The sequence below is a fragment of the Miniopterus natalensis genome, chromosome 8 (assembly GCF_054644295.1).
Source record: "Miniopterus natalensis isolate mMinNat1 chromosome 8, mMinNat1.hap1, whole genome shotgun sequence".
NCBI lineage: Eukaryota > Metazoa > Chordata > Mammalia > Chiroptera > Miniopteridae > Miniopterus > Miniopterus natalensis.
Window position 1 is genome coordinate 6,866,777 of NC_142088.1, and position 22,214 is coordinate 6,888,990.

Genomic DNA, 22,214 nt, shown 5'->3' on the forward strand with positions numbered 1-22,214 from the left:
ACTGTGTTCCTCGGGGCTCTGGGGTTCCATGAAGGCGCCTTTGCAGCAGACAGTGAGGCACGGGGGTAAGGCAAAGGGAATGGGGCCCCACGCTTCCTCTCAACCCAAAAGAGTGCAGAGTGGATCCATTTTATATATCAAGTTTGTAAGTAATGCCTTCTGTTTAAAGTGTCAACATGGAAACATTCAAACCTGTGAAGAATTTTTGTGTGAGTTTATTTGAGCCAAACAGTCGACAATTGCCAGGAAGCACTCTATGGACTGAGAAAATGCTCCAGAGAATGGCAGTTTTGCACCTTATTTTACAGATTACAATGAAAAGAGAAGGCTCACATGGGTTACATGAAGTCCACTAGTGACAGCTCAGGGAGACAGGAGAAAGCAAGGTGGGAGAAACCTCTGGGGCGGGATGAAAGTAAAATGATAGACACATCTTTTGAGTAGGTGGGTGGGGGATAGTTAACAGTCAACAATTAACATGATAACAATAACAATGAGAAGACTGATGGTCTTTGCTTTGGTTCTGCCCTGAGTAGTCTGGAGAAAGGGGAGTTACCTTGACATTCCAAAGGAATGTTATCTTAGAAGCAAAAGACAATAGACAGGCTTGGTTAAGGTACTTAACTTTTGTCTGGGAAGATTCCAGCCTAGGACATGACTACCTGCCTGCCATAAACTGCTTTTAGTTAAAAAGTTATAATTTCAGACCATCCTTTGTGGTTACTTCAGGTCTCTGAGTTTGCAAGACCGCCACACAGGCCTCCCCTGAGTTTGTCAGATTAGCATGTGGCCCCTTTTCACATCTCAAATGGTTTATAAGCACTGGACCAACATACTTGTGATTTTTTTATACTTCTATTTATGCGGTTTCTATGTGCCTCTTTGGATAATTGTTGTTAGAATTAATGGATTGATGGGCTGGTTAATGTTGATCCTCAAATCTGTATATCAGGTTCTCTTTTTCCTACTCAAAATGGGAGGAAACCAGAACTGGGCTAATTCAAGTACACCAAAATCACACAGCTCAGTAGGCGGCAGGGTTCCAACTCGGGAACACCTGGCACTGATTCTATCCTTAGTGAAAGAATGAACTCACTGAAGGATCAGTTGCCTCATCATTACTCCAATTCCTTTCCCCACAATAGCCGCTTCTCCACTTGTGCTCTCTGAGAGTAAACAACACTTACCCGGGACAGAGAAAGTAAATCGCCACAAGTTCTGCCCAACAAGCAAATTTGTTGGGTACAGAAAAGCCCAAAACGTTGATGAAGCCTCCAGGGTGATAATGGTTGTTAAGAACTTTCAAAGCAAACAAAACTCCTGAAAGAGAGGAAAGAGCACACAAATATCAACCATCTGGATGTGGAGATAACCACCGTTTACAAAGAAAGCCAGCTGGAAGGGAAAATGATTCTTCCACTACATCCAGCTCTTTGCTCTGAGAAGGACTTAAATTCTGTACAAGTCAACCCAGCTCTCAGCTGAAAGACCATGTTCAAAGTAATCATTCTTCGGATTTTCTTAACACAGGAGTTAATCCTGACTTTAGGGATGCTGCTAAACCCATGACACGAAGTGAGGGTGAAACACCAGCAACAGCACTAAACGCCACTGAATTGTACGCTTCAACACTGTTAATTTTATGTCATTTCTTCTGCTACAATTAGATGCACGAGGGTGCATCTTAGAAAGAGGGGGAAAGAGCAGGGGAAGTAAAGGGAAGGGTTAGGTTTCCTTCTGTTTCAGGGCCATTTTCCTCCTCCCCTTCACATGCTAATGTTCAGGACACCTAATTAAGCCCTGCTGGCAATTTCAGTCCTATGCCATACACGTAAAAAAACCCAAAACTACTGAGAGTCAAAGGGAGAGGCAATGCAGCACATGGTTAAAGTCATGCAGCCTGGGTCCCAATCCCAGCTCACCACTTACTAGGTGTGTAACCTTGAGCAAGGTCCTTACTTCTCTGAGTCTTAGCTCCCTCATCTACAAAACCAAGACAACGCCAGCTCCCTATGAACCTGCTATACGAGTCAAATAGCGTGAGTTACAGAGCGACTCACCTTGGCTCCTAAAACATGGTGAGCATGCCGCGGCAGGATGTGATGCACTTACTTTAATGAAGTTATTTAGAGGCACACTCATCTTTTTACACAACTCCCCATCACAGATGCACCCGTGGGTCCCTGGGCCCACCATGATGGAGTCAGTGCATAGTTCCAGTACTGCACTTCCTACAAAACTACCTTTGAGGAACCCTAGTCGAGACTGTCCAAGATCAATGGTGCAGAGCCAAATCGATGTCCCTCCTGTGCTCCAGCCAGCCCCCTCTCCAGAACACATCCCCCGCAGCCCCCAGCCCCTCGGAATTCACTTCCCTCACCGCCTGGGGACCCAGGCTTCCTGAAGGGACAGCAGCCACCCCCTTGCTGTCTCTATGAAGGTGCCTTGGAAACCTGTCCGCCTTACCTGAGAAGCCTACCGCGCAGCTCCTTTTGTAGCCCGGCTCACCCATGCATTCTGCCAGGGCAAATTCCAGGAGCAGGTACACCAGCCCTGTGAGGACGGAGAACGTGGTGATAACGCAGGCAAACCATCGGCTTCCTAGTCTTCTTTCCAGGTGGATTCCCTTCCACAGCATGGACACCATGTTGAAATACAGATGCCAGTCGTCTGCATGGTGAAAGGGGGAAAGCAGCAAGCGCTGCCAGTCTTTCTCCTGGTAACACTTCTCCACGCTAAGGCAGGAGCTATACAGCGGCTTCAGAGGGCTCAGGAAGAACCAGATGTTGACAGCCAGAGTCACCAGGGTGACAGGCGGAATATTGTTGATCCCGACGTGGAAGATTTGCGAAAGGAGCAAAAGAAGCCCAACGTTAAGGCCCCTTTGTCTCCGCTGCATGGTGGGATCTCAGCCCAGTGATGGGAATGTGTGGAATCCAAGGAGGTATACAGGCAGCTGAGCCTGAAACATAAAATGCAGTGTACAGGGAAATCCATCAGTGACGAATTAAGCAATGATAAGACATACTACTCACTGAAAGACGAGCTTCCACTATGTGTACCCCACCTCTCATCTATCGGCAGTACCGACTTTCAGTGTCTTCCAGAGTAACATCCAGGACACTGGCTGACATCTTCTTTCATATTACACCCTAAAACAGGGACTTTTATCCCAAATCCCAGCGGGCAGGTTAAGGGGTGGGCATGCTTTCTCTGACAAACATGTCATGAAAATATGGCTTGTCTTCCTTTTGAGCAAACTCATAACCTAGTAAGAACAGCCTACAAAGATAGTACATAAATATGTGATAATGATTTCTACTCAGAATGCTGGTAAGAATTCTTCGCCCCCTTCATTTTTTCAAAGAAATATTCAATTGTGATATTTCAGATATAGTCTGCTCCAAAGTGTTTAAACATCAACAAGCAAGTTTTAAAACGCAAGCATATATTATCTTCTATTACACGCTGGCAGGTATCCACTCTGGAATACTTTATTTTCACAAGAACTTCAGCTTTTAAACACCACCTACTAGGAACTAAATGCTGGATTGAAACACAGTCCGTTTTTAAGAAGCTCACATTCTAAGGAGCAAACCAACAAGGGCCACACAATGTTCTAAACATAGTGACAGACGGAACCCACAGCCTAGGCACATGCTTCAGCCTGGGGTAGTGATGCGCCTCTGGTCTCAAAAGGTGAACTAGAATTAGCAACAGAGAAGAGTTCCAGGGTCCAGCAGTCTGCTTCTCCGCCCCAGACCCTGGCTGGCATTGTACCTGGCTGCAGCTGGCAGCTGACAGGATGCAGAGGAAGGAACACTCCATGAGTTCTGAATCTAGGCCTCAAGATGATCTGCAGGCTTCTGTTCTCTCCTGAAACCCTCCCAAGCACACATGTGGACAAGTCCAGGGTAGCCAGTTACCCTGATGGTCTGGGCCACTGGCCAGCTAATGCCCAGAAGCAAAGCTGTCTAGTTGACCAGCAGCTGCCCACAGATGCATGAGTCCAGCTGAGCCCAGACTAATTTGCTGACCCACAGAACAGTGAGCCACATAAACATTACTTGACTTCACCGAGTTTTGGAATGGTTTGTTCACAGCAATTACTGACCAGTATGGAAGGTATTGCTTTGGTGAGGGACTGATTTATGCTCAGGGGAAGAAGCTAATGAAGGAAGAGACACAGGCTAAAGATGGAAGAGATCAGCAAAAAGAATCGAGTCCTTAAGGGGAAGGGCCTTGCTCATTACATTTATATCAGGTACAGACATGGGTCAGCACACAGATTAGGAGACAGGATGCCAAAAGTGCTCATCAAGGGGTTCTGTTTTCCCTGGGGATCTTCCTGGGCTCCCACCCAAATAAGAAACACATTCTGATACCCTACAGGTTCCCATTCAGAAGGCACATGGGAACATACATGGGCTTTGGAGAAAAAGGGGGCAGGATTTTCCTGCTTCCTAACCTTCTGACCTAGGGCAAATTACTTAAACTCTTAACTTCAATTTCTTCATTTAGGAATAATACCTCCCTCCCAGGATGACTGTGATATGTCTGGAACAACGTAGGTGCTGGATAAATGGCAGCTACTTTTTCATTATGATAAGGTAGCCTCATTTATGTGAAAAATCTTTTGCAAATGGTAGCATCCTGATAATGCTCAAATGCACTCCCTACCCCTCCAAATGGATTATCAACATCACCCCAAGAGAAATGCCCAAGGAAAAATTCTATGTGAGTGTGTATCTCCTCATTATTAGCGCAACCCAAGTTTCTTCATTGCTGTGGGCTTATTATTACAGCCTGTAGCATTTTCATGGACTAGAGAATCTAATAACATTGCAATTGCAAAGTTCCCAAATGATTTTTTTCACATTGGCCTTCTAAGTCAAGGGTCACTACTCTTGTCCAAGCCACCATCATAACTTGCCTGGATTACAACAAACTGCCTAACTGGATTCTCTGCTTCTCCTCTTACCCCCAACTGTTTCCTACCACTGCTCAGAGCAACACTGACAAAACTGCAGCTGGCTTATCGCTATAGCTGGAACAAAGACCAGACTCTGCACCATAACTAAGCACTGTGATTACTAGTGCCCTGCCCGCCTCTCTGGTCTCATCTCACACTGGTCTCTGCCTTGGTCATGCTCCAGCCACACAAGGGTCCCACACCAGGGGCTCCAGGATTACAGCATAAACGGCCAAAGGCAGAACTGTCTTATCCATTTTGATCACCATTGGATACCCAGAGCCTAGCACAGTGACTGGCTTATAGTCAGTGCTTAGTGAGTATTTGCCCACTGACTCAAGATTAGGATTTAATACATCTTCATTATACAACAAACGAGACTGGCTGCAAAGGTCTGAGTACCTATGAGATATTTATCTCTAAGAATATTTCCTGCAATTGTAGTAACCTTCCCAGAATGCTACACATACTATTCCACTTACCACTTTTAGTTCCAGAACAGTGTTTATAACATTTATCTCAACTTTACAGAAGTTAACCTCTGATCCATTTAAAACATAATAGGCTGCTTTGCCAGAAATATTTGATAAAAAAATGGCATTTTAATTATGTAGTAATACACACCAGACAGCTCTATATCAAGGTTGTGACAGAGAGAAATGGAAGACTTCTTGAAATATTGATAGGAAAATTAGCCATATTTACTTTTAATGAGAAATTAAAAATTTAACAGGTATGTAATAAGAAAAACTAAGTGGCTAGAACAAACAAAAGAAACTGAATTCATAACTCAGGAAACCAATGTGTCTCAAGGGGGAGAGAAAGGATTTTATAAAAAGAGGAAAATAAACTAATTATGGTGATTTTCAATTCTACTTACAAAGCAGGACATATTTCATCATTATCATTTACTAGGGAGGTATATATCTCAACTTTCAGATTAAATGTTCAAGAACAATTTAGGGCACTAACTTGCAAGAATATACAACAGTTATAAATTATGTTTCCAATCTGGCATCTGATAGTAACCAAATTAATTTCCCAAGAAAGAAAGAACTACAGTCTTAATGGGAACCATCAAATGCTACTCTGAAAACAGCCTTCCATATCACTTAAAGTGCAGCAAATCCTACAATTATTCCCTGATATTTTTAAAAATTGTGTGTTTTTCTTTAAGACTCAAGAAAAGGTCAGTCACTACATATTTGAAATAGAGTAATACTATTGCCATCACTATTTTCATGCATTTGGTAAATTTCATGTAATAATAGTTCCATATATTTTAAAGTATATTCCCTAAAAAGTCACAGGGAGAGAGTAGGCTTGTTCGCCTCACTGGGCAAGTATTTATCAGAGGCCCACTATCACTCAGGCTCAGTACTAGGCTAATGCCTGACTTTCTAGATGCTTAAAGCTTTGGTTCTTTTAAAATTGAGATAGAAGTCACATACCATAAAATCCACTCTCTTGAAGTGTGTGATTCACTGTTTTTTAGAATATTCAAAAGGTTGTGAAATCAACACTAATTCCAGACCATTTTTAGTACCCCAAAATGAAACCCTGTATCCATTAGCAGTGGCTCCCCACTCTCCCCTCCCCCCAGCCCCTGGCAACCACTACTCTATTTCCTGTCTCTACGGATTTGCTTATTGTGAACATTTCATGTAAATAGAATCATACATTTGGCCTTTTGTGTCTGGCTGCTTTCATTTGCGTAACGTTTTCAAGGTTCATCTGTGCTGTATCATGTATTAATAATAGTTCCTTTTTATGGTGAAATAACATTTCATTATTTAGAGGTGCCACACAGTACTTGTCCATAGCTCAGATGATGGATATCTGGGTCGTTTCCACTTTTGGCTGTACTGAATAATGCTATGAGCATCCATGCACAACTTTCTTATAGGAACACAGATGTTTTCAGTTCTCTTGGGCACATACCTAGGAGTAGAATTGCTGGGTCCTATGGTAACTCTATGTTCAACTTTTTGAGGAATTGCCCAACTGTTTTCCAAATTTCTGCACTATTTTACAATCCCTCCAGCAGTGTAAGAGGGTTCGAATTTCTCCACATCTTCAACAATACTTGTTTTTATCCAGTTTTTAATTAGAGCGATCCTAGTGGGTGTGATTTACATTTCCCTAATGACAACTGATGAGCAAATGGTTAAATTTTCATTATTTAAAACTTAGTATAGACACACATGCTCACAGGTACACAGAACCATACAGACAAGCGTTTGCTCTCTCTCTCTCTCTTTCTCTTACAGAAATAGTTTAACAAGCTCAGGTCAAAAGAATGCTTTAGGAAAGAAAAATAAAGTACAAAGAGATCGTCCAGGTTAACCTACAAGGATGTTAGCACTGCCTTCCCCCTGTGATGTGGTGTTGAGTATGAATGGGAATGTAGTTCAATGCAGGGGCCGGGCTTAGACCAACACCTTCAACTACAGATATTGCAACTCGTTTTCAGAAACAGAGGGCTGGTGTGCTTTATTGTTTCAAACAAAGCAAATACGCTATGGAAATAGCAGACTCTCGATGCTAAACACAAAAACTTCCTCTGCTTTTTAAATAACAAGAGCTGGACAACAAATTAGTGCATCAGAAATACCACGTGAACTTGGTCAAAATATACACAAAATACTAGATGTTCTTCTCTCTCTCATTCTGTTTCTAGACGGTCTACTCTCTCTAGGAATGAAATGAACTAACTGGACCACTCCTTTTCCCTGGAACCCTCTCAGCAATCTTATCATTCATGGCTTTCCATTCCAAACATAAGAAATTATTTTCTCAGCTCATTACTCTAGGACCAATAGATGAGAACTTTTTAATCCAGCACAATAATAAAAAATTCCTCAGTTCTTCCAATAAAACTTCTCAGGATAATTTTATTTTTCCTAGAAGGCATTAGCTTCTTTAGGCTCCAAGGGACCCTAACTACAAAATGCAAGTTTTTGAAAATAAGAAAACTGCAGAGTATAATATGAATTTGCACTTAACGAACAACAAGGATTTATTAACGGAAGACTTCAAAGTACAATGTGTTTCCTCTTTTCTATTACATGAAATCACTTCAAAAAGCTTCCACAGCTTACATGAAATACATACTTATGTGCAATACAGAGTTGTGTGTATAACATGTAAATTATGATTTTAAAACTTAACATTTAAATATTAAATGCAATAGCTTCACATAACTACACCATGTTCAATTTACCACAACACATTGCTACCTGAGTTGATTAGTCAATAAGGAGTCCTGTGGGTGCAGGGTGGAATCTCCATCTAAGGACAATAAGAGGCCCTGTGCTCGTGGAAGACAATCGAATGAATGAAAACTGACCTCATGAATAAAAAATGAAAACTGGAATCCAATTATGTGAAGAAGGTAACAGGAATCTATCTTTATGAATATTGTGCCACTCTCAGTAATTACATTCCAGCATCTATTCACAGAACTATCTACAACTGGGACTCTGTTCCAAGAGAAATTGGGATTGAGAGCATTTTCCCCTTCTGAGGATTGCTGAGGTCTCCATTTATACAATAGTTCTCCACACTCATACATTTACTTCATTGTTATAACCACATAAGAAATTGCCTTATTTGGCTCGACATAACCATTAACTATCTCCCTAATGTCAACCGGCTAAATCTCTCTGACTTTAAACTACTAGGCCTAGAATTTTTAAGACACAAGACTTCTTTTATTCCCTCATATACCATCTCCCCAAATGAAAACAAACAATTTTCCTTACCTTAGTGGGACACTGTCCAATGATCCTTTGTAATAGCCTGCCTTAGGTCAATGCTATCATGTGGAAGGCAGAATGCCTGACCTTTGGTGATTTAGGATTTAAGACCACTAAACAAGAGAGGTAAAAGAATGTTCCAGATAAGCAAGCAACCATCAGTATGGGCATATGTTAAGTGGTGACAGACCCTACCAAAGACCATGCCCTATCACCTGACAGTCTACCCCTAGACTACTTTATACAAAGCCTGACTTGATTTGATTTAAATACAATCTCATCATGTCATCCCCTGCCCCTGATCCGCCATGCTTTCTCACCTATAACAGCTTTCTGTACTCTATCACCATGAGACTGAACAGTGCCATGGTTAACAGAGTAGACTATGGAGCCAAATGGCCTGGGTTCAAATATGGCTGAATTGCTTGGAATTGGATAACCTTGGGAAAGTTCTCAATCAATCTATGCCTAAGTGTCCTCATTTATAAAACAGATGCTAAATAATAAACCTGCTTCAAGGAGTTGATGAGTCAATATATGTAAAACATACACAGCAATACCTGAAAGATAATAAGCACTGTATAAGTATTAGCTGATATTAAATCTTTATCATCTGATCAACTTCAGGTCTTTCAGCCTAGGATCCACAGTCTTATTTTATATACCTTCTTTAATAATAACAAATATTTATGAAATTATTTCTAGTTTACAAAAGAGTTATGTGTAGTTTGTTTCATTTAATTCTCACAATCCTGTGAAGACTATATTAGTTCCATGTTATCTACTAGCTGGTCTACACAGCACTTGCCTGTCTTGCCACCCATCCTGAAGGATGCTCTATGGAGTTACCCATGTGACAAGTAGCTCAGCCCTGGGTACTTTCTGGGGATGTTCAAATTTCAGCCTGCAGCTTTCTCTGTCCAAGGTGCTTAACTAAGTGTGGCCACCTCCTCAGATGGGCAGTCACATGGGGAGCTCTTACCAGCAGAGGTCACCAAAGTAAACTTCACGCACATCCCACAGCTTATATAAGTCTGACCATTGCAACTACCCCATTCGGTGGAAATCCTTTCAGGAGTTTTGGTGTGGAACCGTAAACGAGAGACTGGAATTTCATGTTTCTCATATAAAGAAACCAAGACGACAATGCTTCTGAGCTGGACTGCGAGGACTCAGATGCAGTGATTCCCAGCAGGTGGTGCTGCTTAGCTGCAGAGCCCTTCACCTCCTGTCTGCCACAGCTGCAGACCTTGCTGCCACTGCCTGTGCTGTGCGGGCCCCGCGGCCCTGCGGTCCATCACTCAGGAAAGCCAAGGCTGTACTCCCACGGCACGGAACAAGTGTCTAACGTGGTTAAATAAAAGTCTTTTTAAATTTGCAGCTGTGATCAAGAGGCAGGCCAGAAATAGTTCAAAGTTCTATTTCAGAAACAGTATTTTTTAACTTAAGACACCAAACTACGAACCCTTCAACAGGATGTCACCTACTTTCTTTCACATACACGCTTCTTGGAGAGTACACTCAAATTTGAGAGAAATGTTTAAGTACTAAAAGGGCCTAAAACAATGTCTCACTTTTAGTTGAACCTCTACTGGTAAAACACTGTATAAAATTTAATTAAAACTAATATAAGTAATAATAAGTAAGGAAAAAGTGATTAAAAGTGTAAAGATTTCAGTACTTACTGTTTAGCAAAGGGCTTCCTTTTATAAAAATATCTTACCAAAGATTCAAGTATAACAATACATTTTAAGTTAGATACTGCTTTTGGCAATAATGAAACCCACTGAAATACAACGTCTATTGTATTTAGAAAAAAATTATTAGAAAAAAAATTATTACAAGGGGAGAATTACTTTCTTAAGATTTCAAATGCAGTAAACAAATATTTTAAAGTAAAACTCCTAGAAAACAAATCAACGTGAAGAAATTCTGGGACATAAACAGCAAAGTTGCCAAGGGCAGAAGGGCATGTTGGCAAGGTTGGGAAAAGTGGGTAAGACTTGTATAGCCCAGAAATATGCAGACAGTTTCCATCTTCCCCCAAGTACCCAAAATAACATGCCATCTAATTAAAAACAGTGCTTACTATGCAAACACAGGTTCACGTGAGTCCCCAGCCACTGGTCCCCTGACTGTGCAACCCACTTCCAACCACTGCATGCAGAGATTTTATTAAAATTTATTTTGTACACACAAAAATTACTGAGGCAAAAGTAGGGTGGTAGCTATGAAAAGAGAAGTTTAGCCCGGCCGGATGTGGCTCAGCAGCTGAGCATAGACCTAGGATCCAGGTTACAGGCTCAATCCCCAGTCGAGGGCATGCAGGAGGCAGCCGATCAATGACTCTCTCATCATTGATATTTCTCTCTTTCTCCCTCTCCCTTCCTCTCTCTGAAATAAAGATATTTTAAAAATAAAAAAAGTTTAAATTTTTAAATTAAATACAGGAACGTGGTTTTAAATGATACAATCACCTATTCTAAGGCACAGGAATACCTTCCCACGGCACTGAACGGAATCACTGGAAGAAGCGGTCAAATGGTGAGTTTAGGAATGCCTGTGTCCCATTCTAACAGAGCTGGCTCTACCCTTGGCAGAGGGTGTGCAGGAGGGAGGACGGCCTGCACCCGGGCTGCTTGTTAGCCTATTGACCCACTTCCCCTCCGTGTGTACCACCACCATTCCATTCTTTAGCCAAACTCACCAAAGTCAGAGGCTCTCATCACTCAGATATTAAAAATACCACATGCTCTGAACTTCCTCACACAAACTGGAATAAGAAGGGACACATTCTCTAAGCCTACTGAATACACCCCTATTTTTATGTCTTCTCTACCGAAAGTCATTTTGCTTCCTTCACATGGAACTTAAAAACAAGATTCATTTAATTCAGGGCATTTGTTTACTTAACTATACATCCTAAATATGCCAAGGTTTCCTGTCTGATGGCAATACTCAATGACACAGACATTTGTGTTTGGCAGGATGCTTTTAGTAAGAGAATTCAGTGTGATATTCACTTTGAGTATAACAATTTCATCAGAGTCGTACAAAGTGAAAATAAGGCCCCGAGATCAGAGGCTCTGACAATGCATGCAGCTCAGTGGACACACTGCATTTACATGCACTGTGCGTGTTTCACACCTAGACAGCACACAAGGTCAAACCACTGACTGTCAGTTACAATAAGCTTCCAAACTTCTGGTCAATTACCTGCTTAATAATAAAAGACAAGGCTATGACATCATTACAGCTATAATTAATTTACACAGATCAGCTTCCTGTTAATCAAATACATCTTTAAAAGCATTTTATTATTTTTCACCTAAAAACCAACACTCAGCTTTGTTCAATGAAAAAAGCAACCTTGCTGGATTCAACATGAAAAGCTGCCAGGCTGCTCTTGACGCATACAGGACACGGACTTCACAGAGCACACGGCTGCAATACAGGGGCTGTTGCCACCTTCACAGCAAAGAGAGGCACAGATGATGGGTAATGCAACACATCTGAACAGTTTCCGAACATAAAGAAGTTGTCAGGCAGCTGGGGTAAAGAGAGAGGCTCCAGGAAAAGAAATGTCCGGGTACTTTTTGTCAAAATGATACACAGGGTCAGCAATGCTGACATAAGCAGTATAGGACAGTAGTTGAGGGCATGGTCTTTGGTAAGATCTCTACAATGCACCAGCTATGTGACCTTGGGAAAGTCATGTAACTGCCATTTCTCACCTGTAAAATGAAATAATGCAGGCTCATTTGGTATTGTGAGCATTAAATGAGATTATATTGAGATTTTATATATATATATACACACACACACACACACACAAATATATAATCATAAACTGGGAAATGAGTGTTTTTAATCCACATAAACAAATAAATTAAGACATTAAAAATTTTAAATAGCTTTAAAGTGTTTTTCTAAGTTAGTTACCAATAAGCATTTTCTGGGCTTTCTATGATTCCACTTTTTTTAAATCCTCACCCAAGGGCATGTCTTTTTTTTAACTCTGAGAGAGGAAGGGGGGAGAGAGAAACATCAATGTGAGAGAGAATTATCAGTTGCCTTCCACAAGTGCCCAGACCAGGGATTGAATCCACAACCTAGGTATGTGCCCTGACCAGGAATCGAACCCACAACCTTTTAGTGTCGAGGACAATGCTCCAACCAGCCAGCCGGCCAGGGCTATGATCCCAAATTTTTAAACTGCTTCATGTGGTTCAATTACACACACTTTTTTTTTTTTTAAACAATACAACGGGGTATGTGAAAGACACATGAAAGTAGAAATGATTTTCTAATTACAATAAATTTTATAATAAAATGTCAAACCAGAGTTTCTGTCAAAATTATCTTGAAATTATCACTCCATTTGAGAATTTAATGAGTCTCCATTTTAGGATTAAAAAAATCTCAATATGTCAGATGGCAAAATTTTTATTTTCCCCCTCCTTTTTAAAGCGTTACTGTCCTAACAGAAATGATTAGATTATCTTTATACATGAAAAATGAAGCTACTGGCTTTTGTCCATAGTCCTGACTTCTGCTCCACAGCGAGGTGAATTAGTGCCAGTTTCGATTCTGATCCATCACCACGTATGATTTCCAATATCAATCATGAGCCAGTTCCTTCTCTCACAGACTACAAACTTTAGTGTAATGAGGGCTCATTAAAGTTCTTCAACTGACAGCCCATCAGACGCAGGTCCTTAAACCAGCAGACACAGGGAGCAGCAACACCAACATCCCACCCTCTCTCCCTTCAAGGGGATTTAAGTAATTCCACTCTCCTGTTTGCTCCAAGCCAGATTTCTTTGTTTGTCTACCTAAAATCAATGAAAAAGTGATAGCCATCACACCCCTTAAATTAATGTGTGTAAGGGTTGTTAGTGAATTATTTATGTAACCGAAATCTTTCCAGCATAAGAACTAGTCAAAGGGTGGGGTGGGAGAGAATGCCAGGCTCCAGAGATGTTGTTTATGCTCCCAGAAAGCACACAGGATATCCACTAATTACTAGGTGGTAGGGACAGTTTGGGGTTTTTTGACTGCCCAGCATCAATACCTCATTCTTTCAGTAACAGGAATCTGCCTCCCACCCCCACTGGATGTGGTCCCGGGGGGACCAGCAATCAAGAGTGCCGGTGACCAGCGATGGAATAACAACTCTCTCCCTGGAACCTAAAACTTGTATAGAGACACTAAGACCAAGGACTCCTGGAGTTGACACTCAGAGCATTAACTTAAAGAATTTTCTAGATCTACCAAGTCTACACAAACCTTGAGAGCTCACCAAGCTGCTGCCCTGTACCAAAGCCTAGTGGTTTGGTGTTTCTGTCGATTCTCTGAGATCACCCACACACTTCCAATGTCTTGCTCTTGAATAAATTACTAGGATAAACTAGTTAGCCTAGTTTTTGTTGCTTGCAAAGAGCCCTATCCAGATTTGCCAAGGGCTAGCAAGCAAGTCCTAGTTTACTTCAAGCATCACCAGCTCTCATTTTCTACTGAGTACAACATTCTAGCCCATAGAAGAACCCAAACATGGAGGGTTTATAAGCAGTATCTCAAAGGTCTACTACAGGAATGCCCTAGAAAGAAAAGAGTGCGAGAGTAATTTCTGCATAACTAAGGCAAAGTCCTCTCAAAGTCATATACTTAGTGCATGAACTTGGACACTGGATGAAGAGTGTTATTTCAAAAGGAAAAGCTGATGGTCTAAAATTGTATTCTATTTATATATGGTTTATGTTTCTAAAGAAACTTCTAATTATTGAAGTGATTTTCAAAATATTGCAGGCCCGGCTTTGCTCTCCACTGAAAATTAAGACTACCACTTGATGTTATAGCATGTTATCACTTGATGAAAACTTCTGAGTAAAACTTTCAATGAGTCAATTAGATTCATCTACTCAAAAGAAAAGAAATACGAGAAAAAAGAAAAAAAAAAAGAATGAGAGCCTCTTGGATCTCACAGCCTTCAGGGAGGATTATGGGTATTCTGCATGCTTTTCTTGCTTTTCTTTGGAAAGGCTTCATCTTTCACCATTACGCAACTCATAGACATAAATCATCACCTCTCTCCCCTATATATTATTTATATAAAATTGCAGTCATTGTAATATGTATATAAATGTCATTCATAACTGTCCTGAAATTGTGACTTTGAGTTAAAAATGCATAAGCAAGTTAACACCATGGAGAAACAGCTGTTGCGGCAATGACAGCACTCCTGGAGCTGAAGCCAGATTGGCGGTCAAATCTGGATGCCATCCCTTGCTAGTACGTGACCTCGGGCAAATCATATAATCAATCCTGCTGCACTTCTTCATCCGTAGATGAGAAAACTGTCACTTACTCCCTGGAGTCATTAAAGAATAAACGAAACAGCACATTATGTGAAAGCACGCAGCACACCCCCAGTTTGTTTTCCATTCTCTCTCCCTCTCCATAAAGTAACGAGCCTTTCCCCTCATGGAATGAAGCTTTATTGGTTCATAACTATTATGTGCATGTAACCCGTCCAAGGAAGTAGATGGTAACTAACACCAACATGGAAACCTGGGCGCATGCACGGTTAGCTGGTGATCATCTAGATCCCAGGGGGCTCTTGCATGCTATCTACTGCTTCCCAGAAATTTGACACATTTCCCTTTCTGAATACAGCCAAAATTATCCACAGGCTTTGAAAGATCACCATCATGATGCTGCGTGGAGCAGCTGGTGGAGTCACAGGGACTCCCCTCCCCCACACTCCAGCTGCCACCAGGAAAGCCTCAATGTGTGAAAAAAGACAATGCAGTGTTACTACTGCTATAACCACCGAATACTTAGCATTTGAAATTATTTTTCTTATGAAAGCTCACTATTAACTACAAATTAACTCAAAGAAAAACCCCTTGCCATATAAATGCAAACCAGCTACTTTCACACAACAAAAAACCTAGAGGCAGTAAACACAAGTAATGTATTTCCATTGACTCCCTGTTTCTTTTTCCTTGAGTCATTTGTAATGCTAAACAACAGCCAGTTAAAATATTAAACAGCTTTAACAGTGGTACAGCTGTCTGGCTTTGTGGGACTAAAAAACAGTTTAGATGATTTCTCAAAAAATGTGCACAGATGCCTCTGTTTCTGTAAAACATGGTGGGCCTGCTGGCTGGGTTTGTAAATAACCAGTCTTCTGCATGAGAAGCTATACTACCTGCTTAACGTTGCTGAAAACCTTGGGCACTGTCTTCAGAACACATTGTGACTCCCACTCCCAAGAATTCTTACTGCCATGGCTTTTGTAGGTAGAGCTCATCTCCTAATGATTTCTGTTCCACATACGGAGAGTTTCACTCCCAGCGTCCTGGACTCATAGGTTCCAGGGACATGCCTCATGTGTGCCCCTGCAGACACACTGTCCTTTCGGTAAAGCCTCTCAGCTCCTGAGCACCTCAGCCCAGATTCTGCTCCCTGCTAAAGGTTTTGAGGCCCACTGCTTAGGTGACTACAACTGCAGCATAAAGAGAAATCTTTCAAAAGCATCGTTTCTATCTTATAAAAGAATGCTTACATATACATGCACATATCTAACTTTAACCGAATGTAGAGATTTATCCCTATTCCCGTATTACAAGTAAATTATGACCTGGTATGGCTCCTTTCAAGTATTTTCCATGCTCATATATTTATATATAACATACACACACACACACACAAATATGTTTTTATCACTTTTTAAAAAATGGAACATAAAAATTTTCACTTTGCTATCATCAAGCATCCATATTGAAAAAGAATATTTCAGAGCTAGCAGTATTTTCTTATACTTCGGTGCATGTTTTTAGTGAGGTCTCATCTCCTCTGACATACTGTCCCCTTCTATAACTAACTGTCTCCATTAACTAACTGAAGACACTTAAATTATTAGTCACCGCCTGACCTTCACCTTCCAGTAAGTACCCCAAAAAAACTTGTGGAAGTTGCTCTGTGTGGTGATAAAACGGAAGGTAGTGTTTTTCTACCAGGTGTAGTTTTAACTTTCTCCAAGTGTTTGCTTTCTCTGGTTCACAATAATGTGAAAGCTTTGACTTCTCACTTCACCATCTTTGATCGTTTAAAAAGAAAAGCAGTGCAGTTAGGTAATAACAAAACTACTTGATTCATAAGGAAGAAATGAATGAGATCAAGTTAGATTTGAGGTGGTAACTACCGTTTTCCACTGTCCACCATGCTATAGCGGTTGAGCCTCCATGCCTAACACCGGGGGGACGTGTTTTGCACTTGACTTTACTGTATTCAGTGTCCTGAGGCAATCACACACCATGGCTCCTGTCTTACAGAAGAGGAATTAAGGTTGGGAGGGTGTTAACTTGTCTAACGAACACAATCAGTAAGTAGCAGAGGCAGGGTTCAAAGCAGAGTCTTCCTGACCCCCAACCACAGCTATAGTCCTGCCACTCTGAGACAGAAAACAAGAAAAACCTGGGCCATTGGAAAATGGATGCTTTATAATGTGACTCCTGTTTACCTGAAAACTCTCTCACCCACAATATCCAGGAGCCATGGCACGGCCTTGGGAGCAGAGCGCTCTAACCCAAGCCTGCTGTTTAGGCCACAGGGTGGCACTGACCCTTCTCAACCCTGGATGAGTCTAGGCTTTAGGGCAGTTGCTTCAAGTCCTGAGTATTTCTCTTTCTCCCCCGACAGTGTCCCCTTGCAAAGGGCAGGGAAAAGTTGTGAGTAAACACTGCAACCGATGATCTGAAAAAAAACAAAAAAACACCACAAGTGGCAGCAGCACTGCCACCTTAAGTCCTGCAATGCTTCCAGAGAAGGAAGGAACGGAGAATGGGTATGAGGCGGCCTTCTCTGCTATCGGAGCTGTATGGTATGACAAGTGGGGAGGGAAGATGGATAGAAACACCTCCAGCCTTGTCTCACGCCTGCAAGTCACTGCTCCATAATACTTCTCAGCTCTAGGGCGAATCTCCGCTCAGCCCGCCCTACTTTCTTTACCAAACTCTGGGTCAAAAGAAGACATAATTAAGTTGAAGAGACCAGAATCCCCAAAATTTAAAAAGTACCCTTTAACACGATTACTTATGCAATTCTTAAAAAAATCATCCGGCCACAACAGCGCTGGTATTAGGGAGTAAGCATTGCTCTATCTTTTCACTGAGTATCCTGCCTCCAATAAACCACCTTGACTCTGTAGACTATTACTGGGAAGCCAGAAATAAACAAATAAAATGTCTTTTAAGCAGTGGTCACAATATCCTGCACTATGACTCATATCTAACCCAAGGAAGAATCCTTCCACCAGTCTATTTATGGATTTCATATAGTCATAACAGTTATTAAGTGACAGCTCATCTTTGAGTGCTTTCTCCGTATGCCATTGTTAAACACTTTTCCTGCACTTTCACACGGAATAGTTACAGTCCTATTAAGTTACCTATAAGTAACTGGTCCAAGATCCTACACCTAGGAAAGGCCTCATTCACCAGGACCCATGCCACTCAGTAAAACTCTGGGCTGGCTCCTACATGGCTGACCTTCATCACGATGCCTGTCCTTCCCAAACTTCAGCACCCAGGGGCACCGGGATCAACTGAAAGGCTTGTTGAAAGATATTTGCTTCAGGAAGTCCCCAAAATTTGCATTTCCAAAAAGTTCCAGGGGTGACGCCGAGGCCAGGTGGCCAGTCGTCCTGGGGCAATTCAGGAACCCAACGCAGGGCTCCTCTTGGTAAGATTCCCTTTTTCCCAAGCCCTGCCGTGCCAACAGCAAATGCAGTCTTTCAAGTTTATTGAACTAGTAAAAAACTGACATGTAAGTTTGAGACATGAGACAGACTTTTAAGAAGACATTAAGATGGGGGGGGAGTTCAGCCGTCGCCGAGGGCACTGCAAAGGGACCTACACGTGCACACGGGCGCCCGACCAGGGCCCGGCAGCGATGCTCTCCGACAGCGCGCGGAGCCTTGGAGGGGGGCGGCGACCCGGCTCTGGAGAGGCTTCTAAGGTCTGGGCAGAAAGGGGTTAAATTCACGAGGCTGGATTTCCGGTCTCCCGTTAAAAGAGAAATACCACGGTCCGGCGGGGGTGCGCGCCACCCCGCTAGCTAATTCCGAGAACAGAGAGTTCCGGTCGGAGGAGCCCCTGAAAGTGAAAGCTGCGGCTGCGGCCGCCCGGTCGCGGTCAACTCCGCCTTTCAAAGGCGACCCCCGAACACCCCGGAGCCGCCGCGTCCGGAGGGCCTGGGCGGGGGGCGCCCAGGGAACGCCCGCGGCGACGGGCGAGGATCGACCGGCTAGGGCCGCGCTAGGAGGCGCCCTCCGCGACCTCGTACCCCGAGGGTGCCTAGGAATCGGGGGGCCCCCAGCCGCCCAGGCCTCCGTCCCCACCGCGCCCCGGCCCCTCGGGGGACGCCGACGGCCGCCCCGCAGCCCGCGCCACGACCCTGGAAAAGTCGAAAAAAGCCGCGCAAACCAGACGCGGGAACTCACGCTCTCTACGGTCTGCTTGCGTCCTCACGTCTCCCGCGCGCCCGCGTGCGTGCGTCATCACGCACGGGCGTCGCTCCCCGGCGCTCGTCGTCCGCGCGGCCTGCCCGGCGCGAGGGTGAGAGTGGGCGACGTCGCGACGCCTCCGGGGCGGCCCTGGTGGGGCGGGGCAGGGCCGTGGAGCGGGCCCGCGGGCGGCGGCGCGGGCGCGAGACCTCCGGGCGGCCGGGGGCGGCGGGGGGCGGCGCGGGGGTGGCTCCGAGGGCACCGAGGGGAGTGGACGCTGGGCTCGTCCTGCGACTCCGCGCGGGACGTGGACGTTGTCTTCCCCCTTCACGGCGCGGAAAGCCGAAGCGGACGAGCGGCCTGCTGGAGGGACCAGGCGCGCCGGCGGCGGCGAGGGGCCCCGTGGCGCCGGCGGGCAGGCCGTCCCGGGCCCGGCCTCCCGCAGGCCCCGACCTGCTGCGAGGAGCCGGCTGCGGCCGGGGCGGCCGGGCGAGCGGCGCTGGGCCTCGCCGGGCCGGCTGCGGACGGCGCAGGCGCGTCGGGGCGGAACCAGCGCTACCAAGTCCGCCTCGCAGCGGGGCCGGGCTGCGCTTCCCACTGCCCGCAGCTCGGCGGAGGCCGCGTTTCTCAGCCTCTCTGCCCACGCGAGGGCTCGGGTGCTAAGGATCTCAGTTAACTCACCGCCTGAAGCCTTTTTAAGTAGGGGCTCAGCTGCTGTTCTGGAACAAGGCTTATGTTCAGTAGTGGGAGGCGGGTGAAGTTAAAGGCTGCGATGCTGTGCTTCTTTCAGACAGTAGGAGGAAACTTTCTTACAGTTTGGTACAGAACTTTCTAGTAACGAGGCGCTAAGATACGCCTTTTGCAAGGAGGAATCCAAATGCAGGTGGTTTTAGGTTGCTCTATTTACTGGAGGTCGTGACAGCTGTGTTTGGCTAGTATACTTAAAAACTGCCTAAATCAGGAGAGTTTTGATTACCTTTTGTTTTTGTGTATTGCAAGAACGCTTTATAGGAATTTATTTTGGAATTTGAAATTTAAGTGAAAAATCGGGCTCATGCACAGGATATATATAGCAGGCTCTCGAGTGATAGAGAAGGTTCTTAGCAATTTGCAAGGGTATGTTCCTTGAGCCTTACAAGTTATCCCTTCTAACAACAATGTGCTGATCAGAAAGCTTCGTTGACCAGGAGAAACTGTATTCCTGGAAATAGAAATTCAGCTGAACAGGATTGGGGCGGGGGTGTGAACTGCCTATAGAATTATATTCTGTGTTTCCCTAGGGAGAAAAATAGTGATTTCTCAAACAGAGGCCCCCACTTATACTTCTGATCGATGATCATATACATCAATTCAATTAATACGAATCCTGTCTTCTACTCTATAACACGCTTTACACCTTTCTATAATAGCATCATTTTTCTTGCTCTTATCTTAATACATCAAATACAGAGGTGATTTTAAGGGAGCCACAAATTGGGAAGCTCAATACAGTATTCTCATTAAAATGTTGTAGTATATAAAGATTAAGAATATACTTAGGTCCTGGCCGGGTGGCTCAGTTGGTTGGAACATTGTCCCGTACACCAAAAAGGTTGCAGTTCGATTCCAGGTCAGGGCACATACCTAGATTGTGGTTTTATCCCTGGTTGGGACTCAAAAGTGAGGGAACCTATCAATGTTTCTCTCTCTCTCCCTCCCTCTCTAAAATCAATAAACATATCCTCAGGTGAGGAGTAAACAGTTTTTTTAAAGAATATACTTAGACAATTATATTTAATTTCAAATATTATCAGTGAAAAAATTCATAGATATTTGAGAGGACAGAAAATCTACCTGATACCAAACTCAGCTTCGACTGCCTACCACTGTGAAAGCCGATACTCAAGAGACAGATGCTGATGCAAGAAAACGAGATTTATTCAAATAGCAGCAGCCTGAGAAGATGGCAAAAGGCATCTTAACATCTCAGTGCAGGCAGGGGTTATATTACAGGAGGGAGGAGAAAAGAACAACAAAGAAATCGGGGAGAAGGATTGAAAGTTTCTACGTGTAAGCCAGCATGGTCCATTCCAATGATCTCAAAACTGGTCAGGTGGAGCTCCGGTGTTTATGATTGTCAGCAGGTCTCTGAGAGGCAGAACATCTGGTTGCTGGAGTCAGCCTCCGCCTCCAATGCTAATTCCTGGAACTCTTACAGAAATAGCTGCTTATCCACAAGTTCCTTATTAGTTGACAATTCACCTTTAACAAAACTTTTAACAGAAACAATATTACAGAATAGAGGGGTGGGTTACATACCTTTTTAAAAATGACTTATTTTTCCTATATGACTTATTGAGCAGACAGGAACTTTTTTTTAAGTTCCTACTGAAATTATCATGTATCATACTCAAGTTCCACTTAAATTGTCAAACAGATCACTTGGATAATAATTGCATATCATAGGCAGCATCCTTTCACCAAGGCAAGGCTTAAAAATACCAAAGAATCAATGCCATAAGTCCTTTAATGTAAAAGTTATGCAATTGTAACATTACCTTGTAAGATTCCTAAAAGCATGCAAGTATTCATGAATCTTAATCATGAGAAAAAGCAGTGTGATGTACATTGTGTATAATATTTGAAACCTGAATAAATATTTGAATAATTTTCCATTTCTATCAGAGTTTTGCAGGAGAGCAACAATACCTGGGAATAAACCTTCAAACTTAAATAAGTATTTCTAAAAATCAGTTCTTGTATATAAACAGGGGTGTTGTGGTAACAACCCTTTGTATGGTTCATAAATCTAGGGTTTGGACTGGCAGGGAGGCAGATGAGTATCATTCTCAGCTTTCAGACCCAGGCCTGAAGCTGAGAGAACATCAGTCAGCAGCACTGTGAGCAAATAACACAAATGGATTGCTTTTTTTAAAAGAGGAGCTTGTTTGAGCACCTACTTGCTTTTAATAAATTATTTGTTGTTATATCCAAC

The 22,214-nt window shown here is 43.2% G+C and overlaps 1 protein-coding gene across 1 annotated transcript in view; it reads right to left on the reverse strand.

Moving 5' to 3' along the window:
* The window catches only part of RHBDD1 (rhomboid domain containing 1), an 84,888-nt gene extending 65,531 nt beyond the window's left edge, over positions 1 to 19,357 (reverse strand). Inside the window, exons 1-3 of the mRNA XM_087819557.1 lie at positions 19,238 to 19,357; positions 2,467 to 2,962; positions 1,188 to 1,320 (exon numbers count right to left, since the gene is read on the reverse strand). Of these exons, the coding sequence (XP_087675683.1) occupies positions 1,188 to 1,320; positions 2,467 to 2,899 (566 nt within the window). The 5' untranslated portion in view covers positions 2,900 to 2,962; positions 19,238 to 19,357. The remainder of the gene's footprint in view (positions 1 to 1,187; positions 1,321 to 2,466; positions 2,963 to 19,237) is intronic.
* Between the last annotated feature and the right edge of the window lie 2,857 nt (positions 19,358 to 22,214).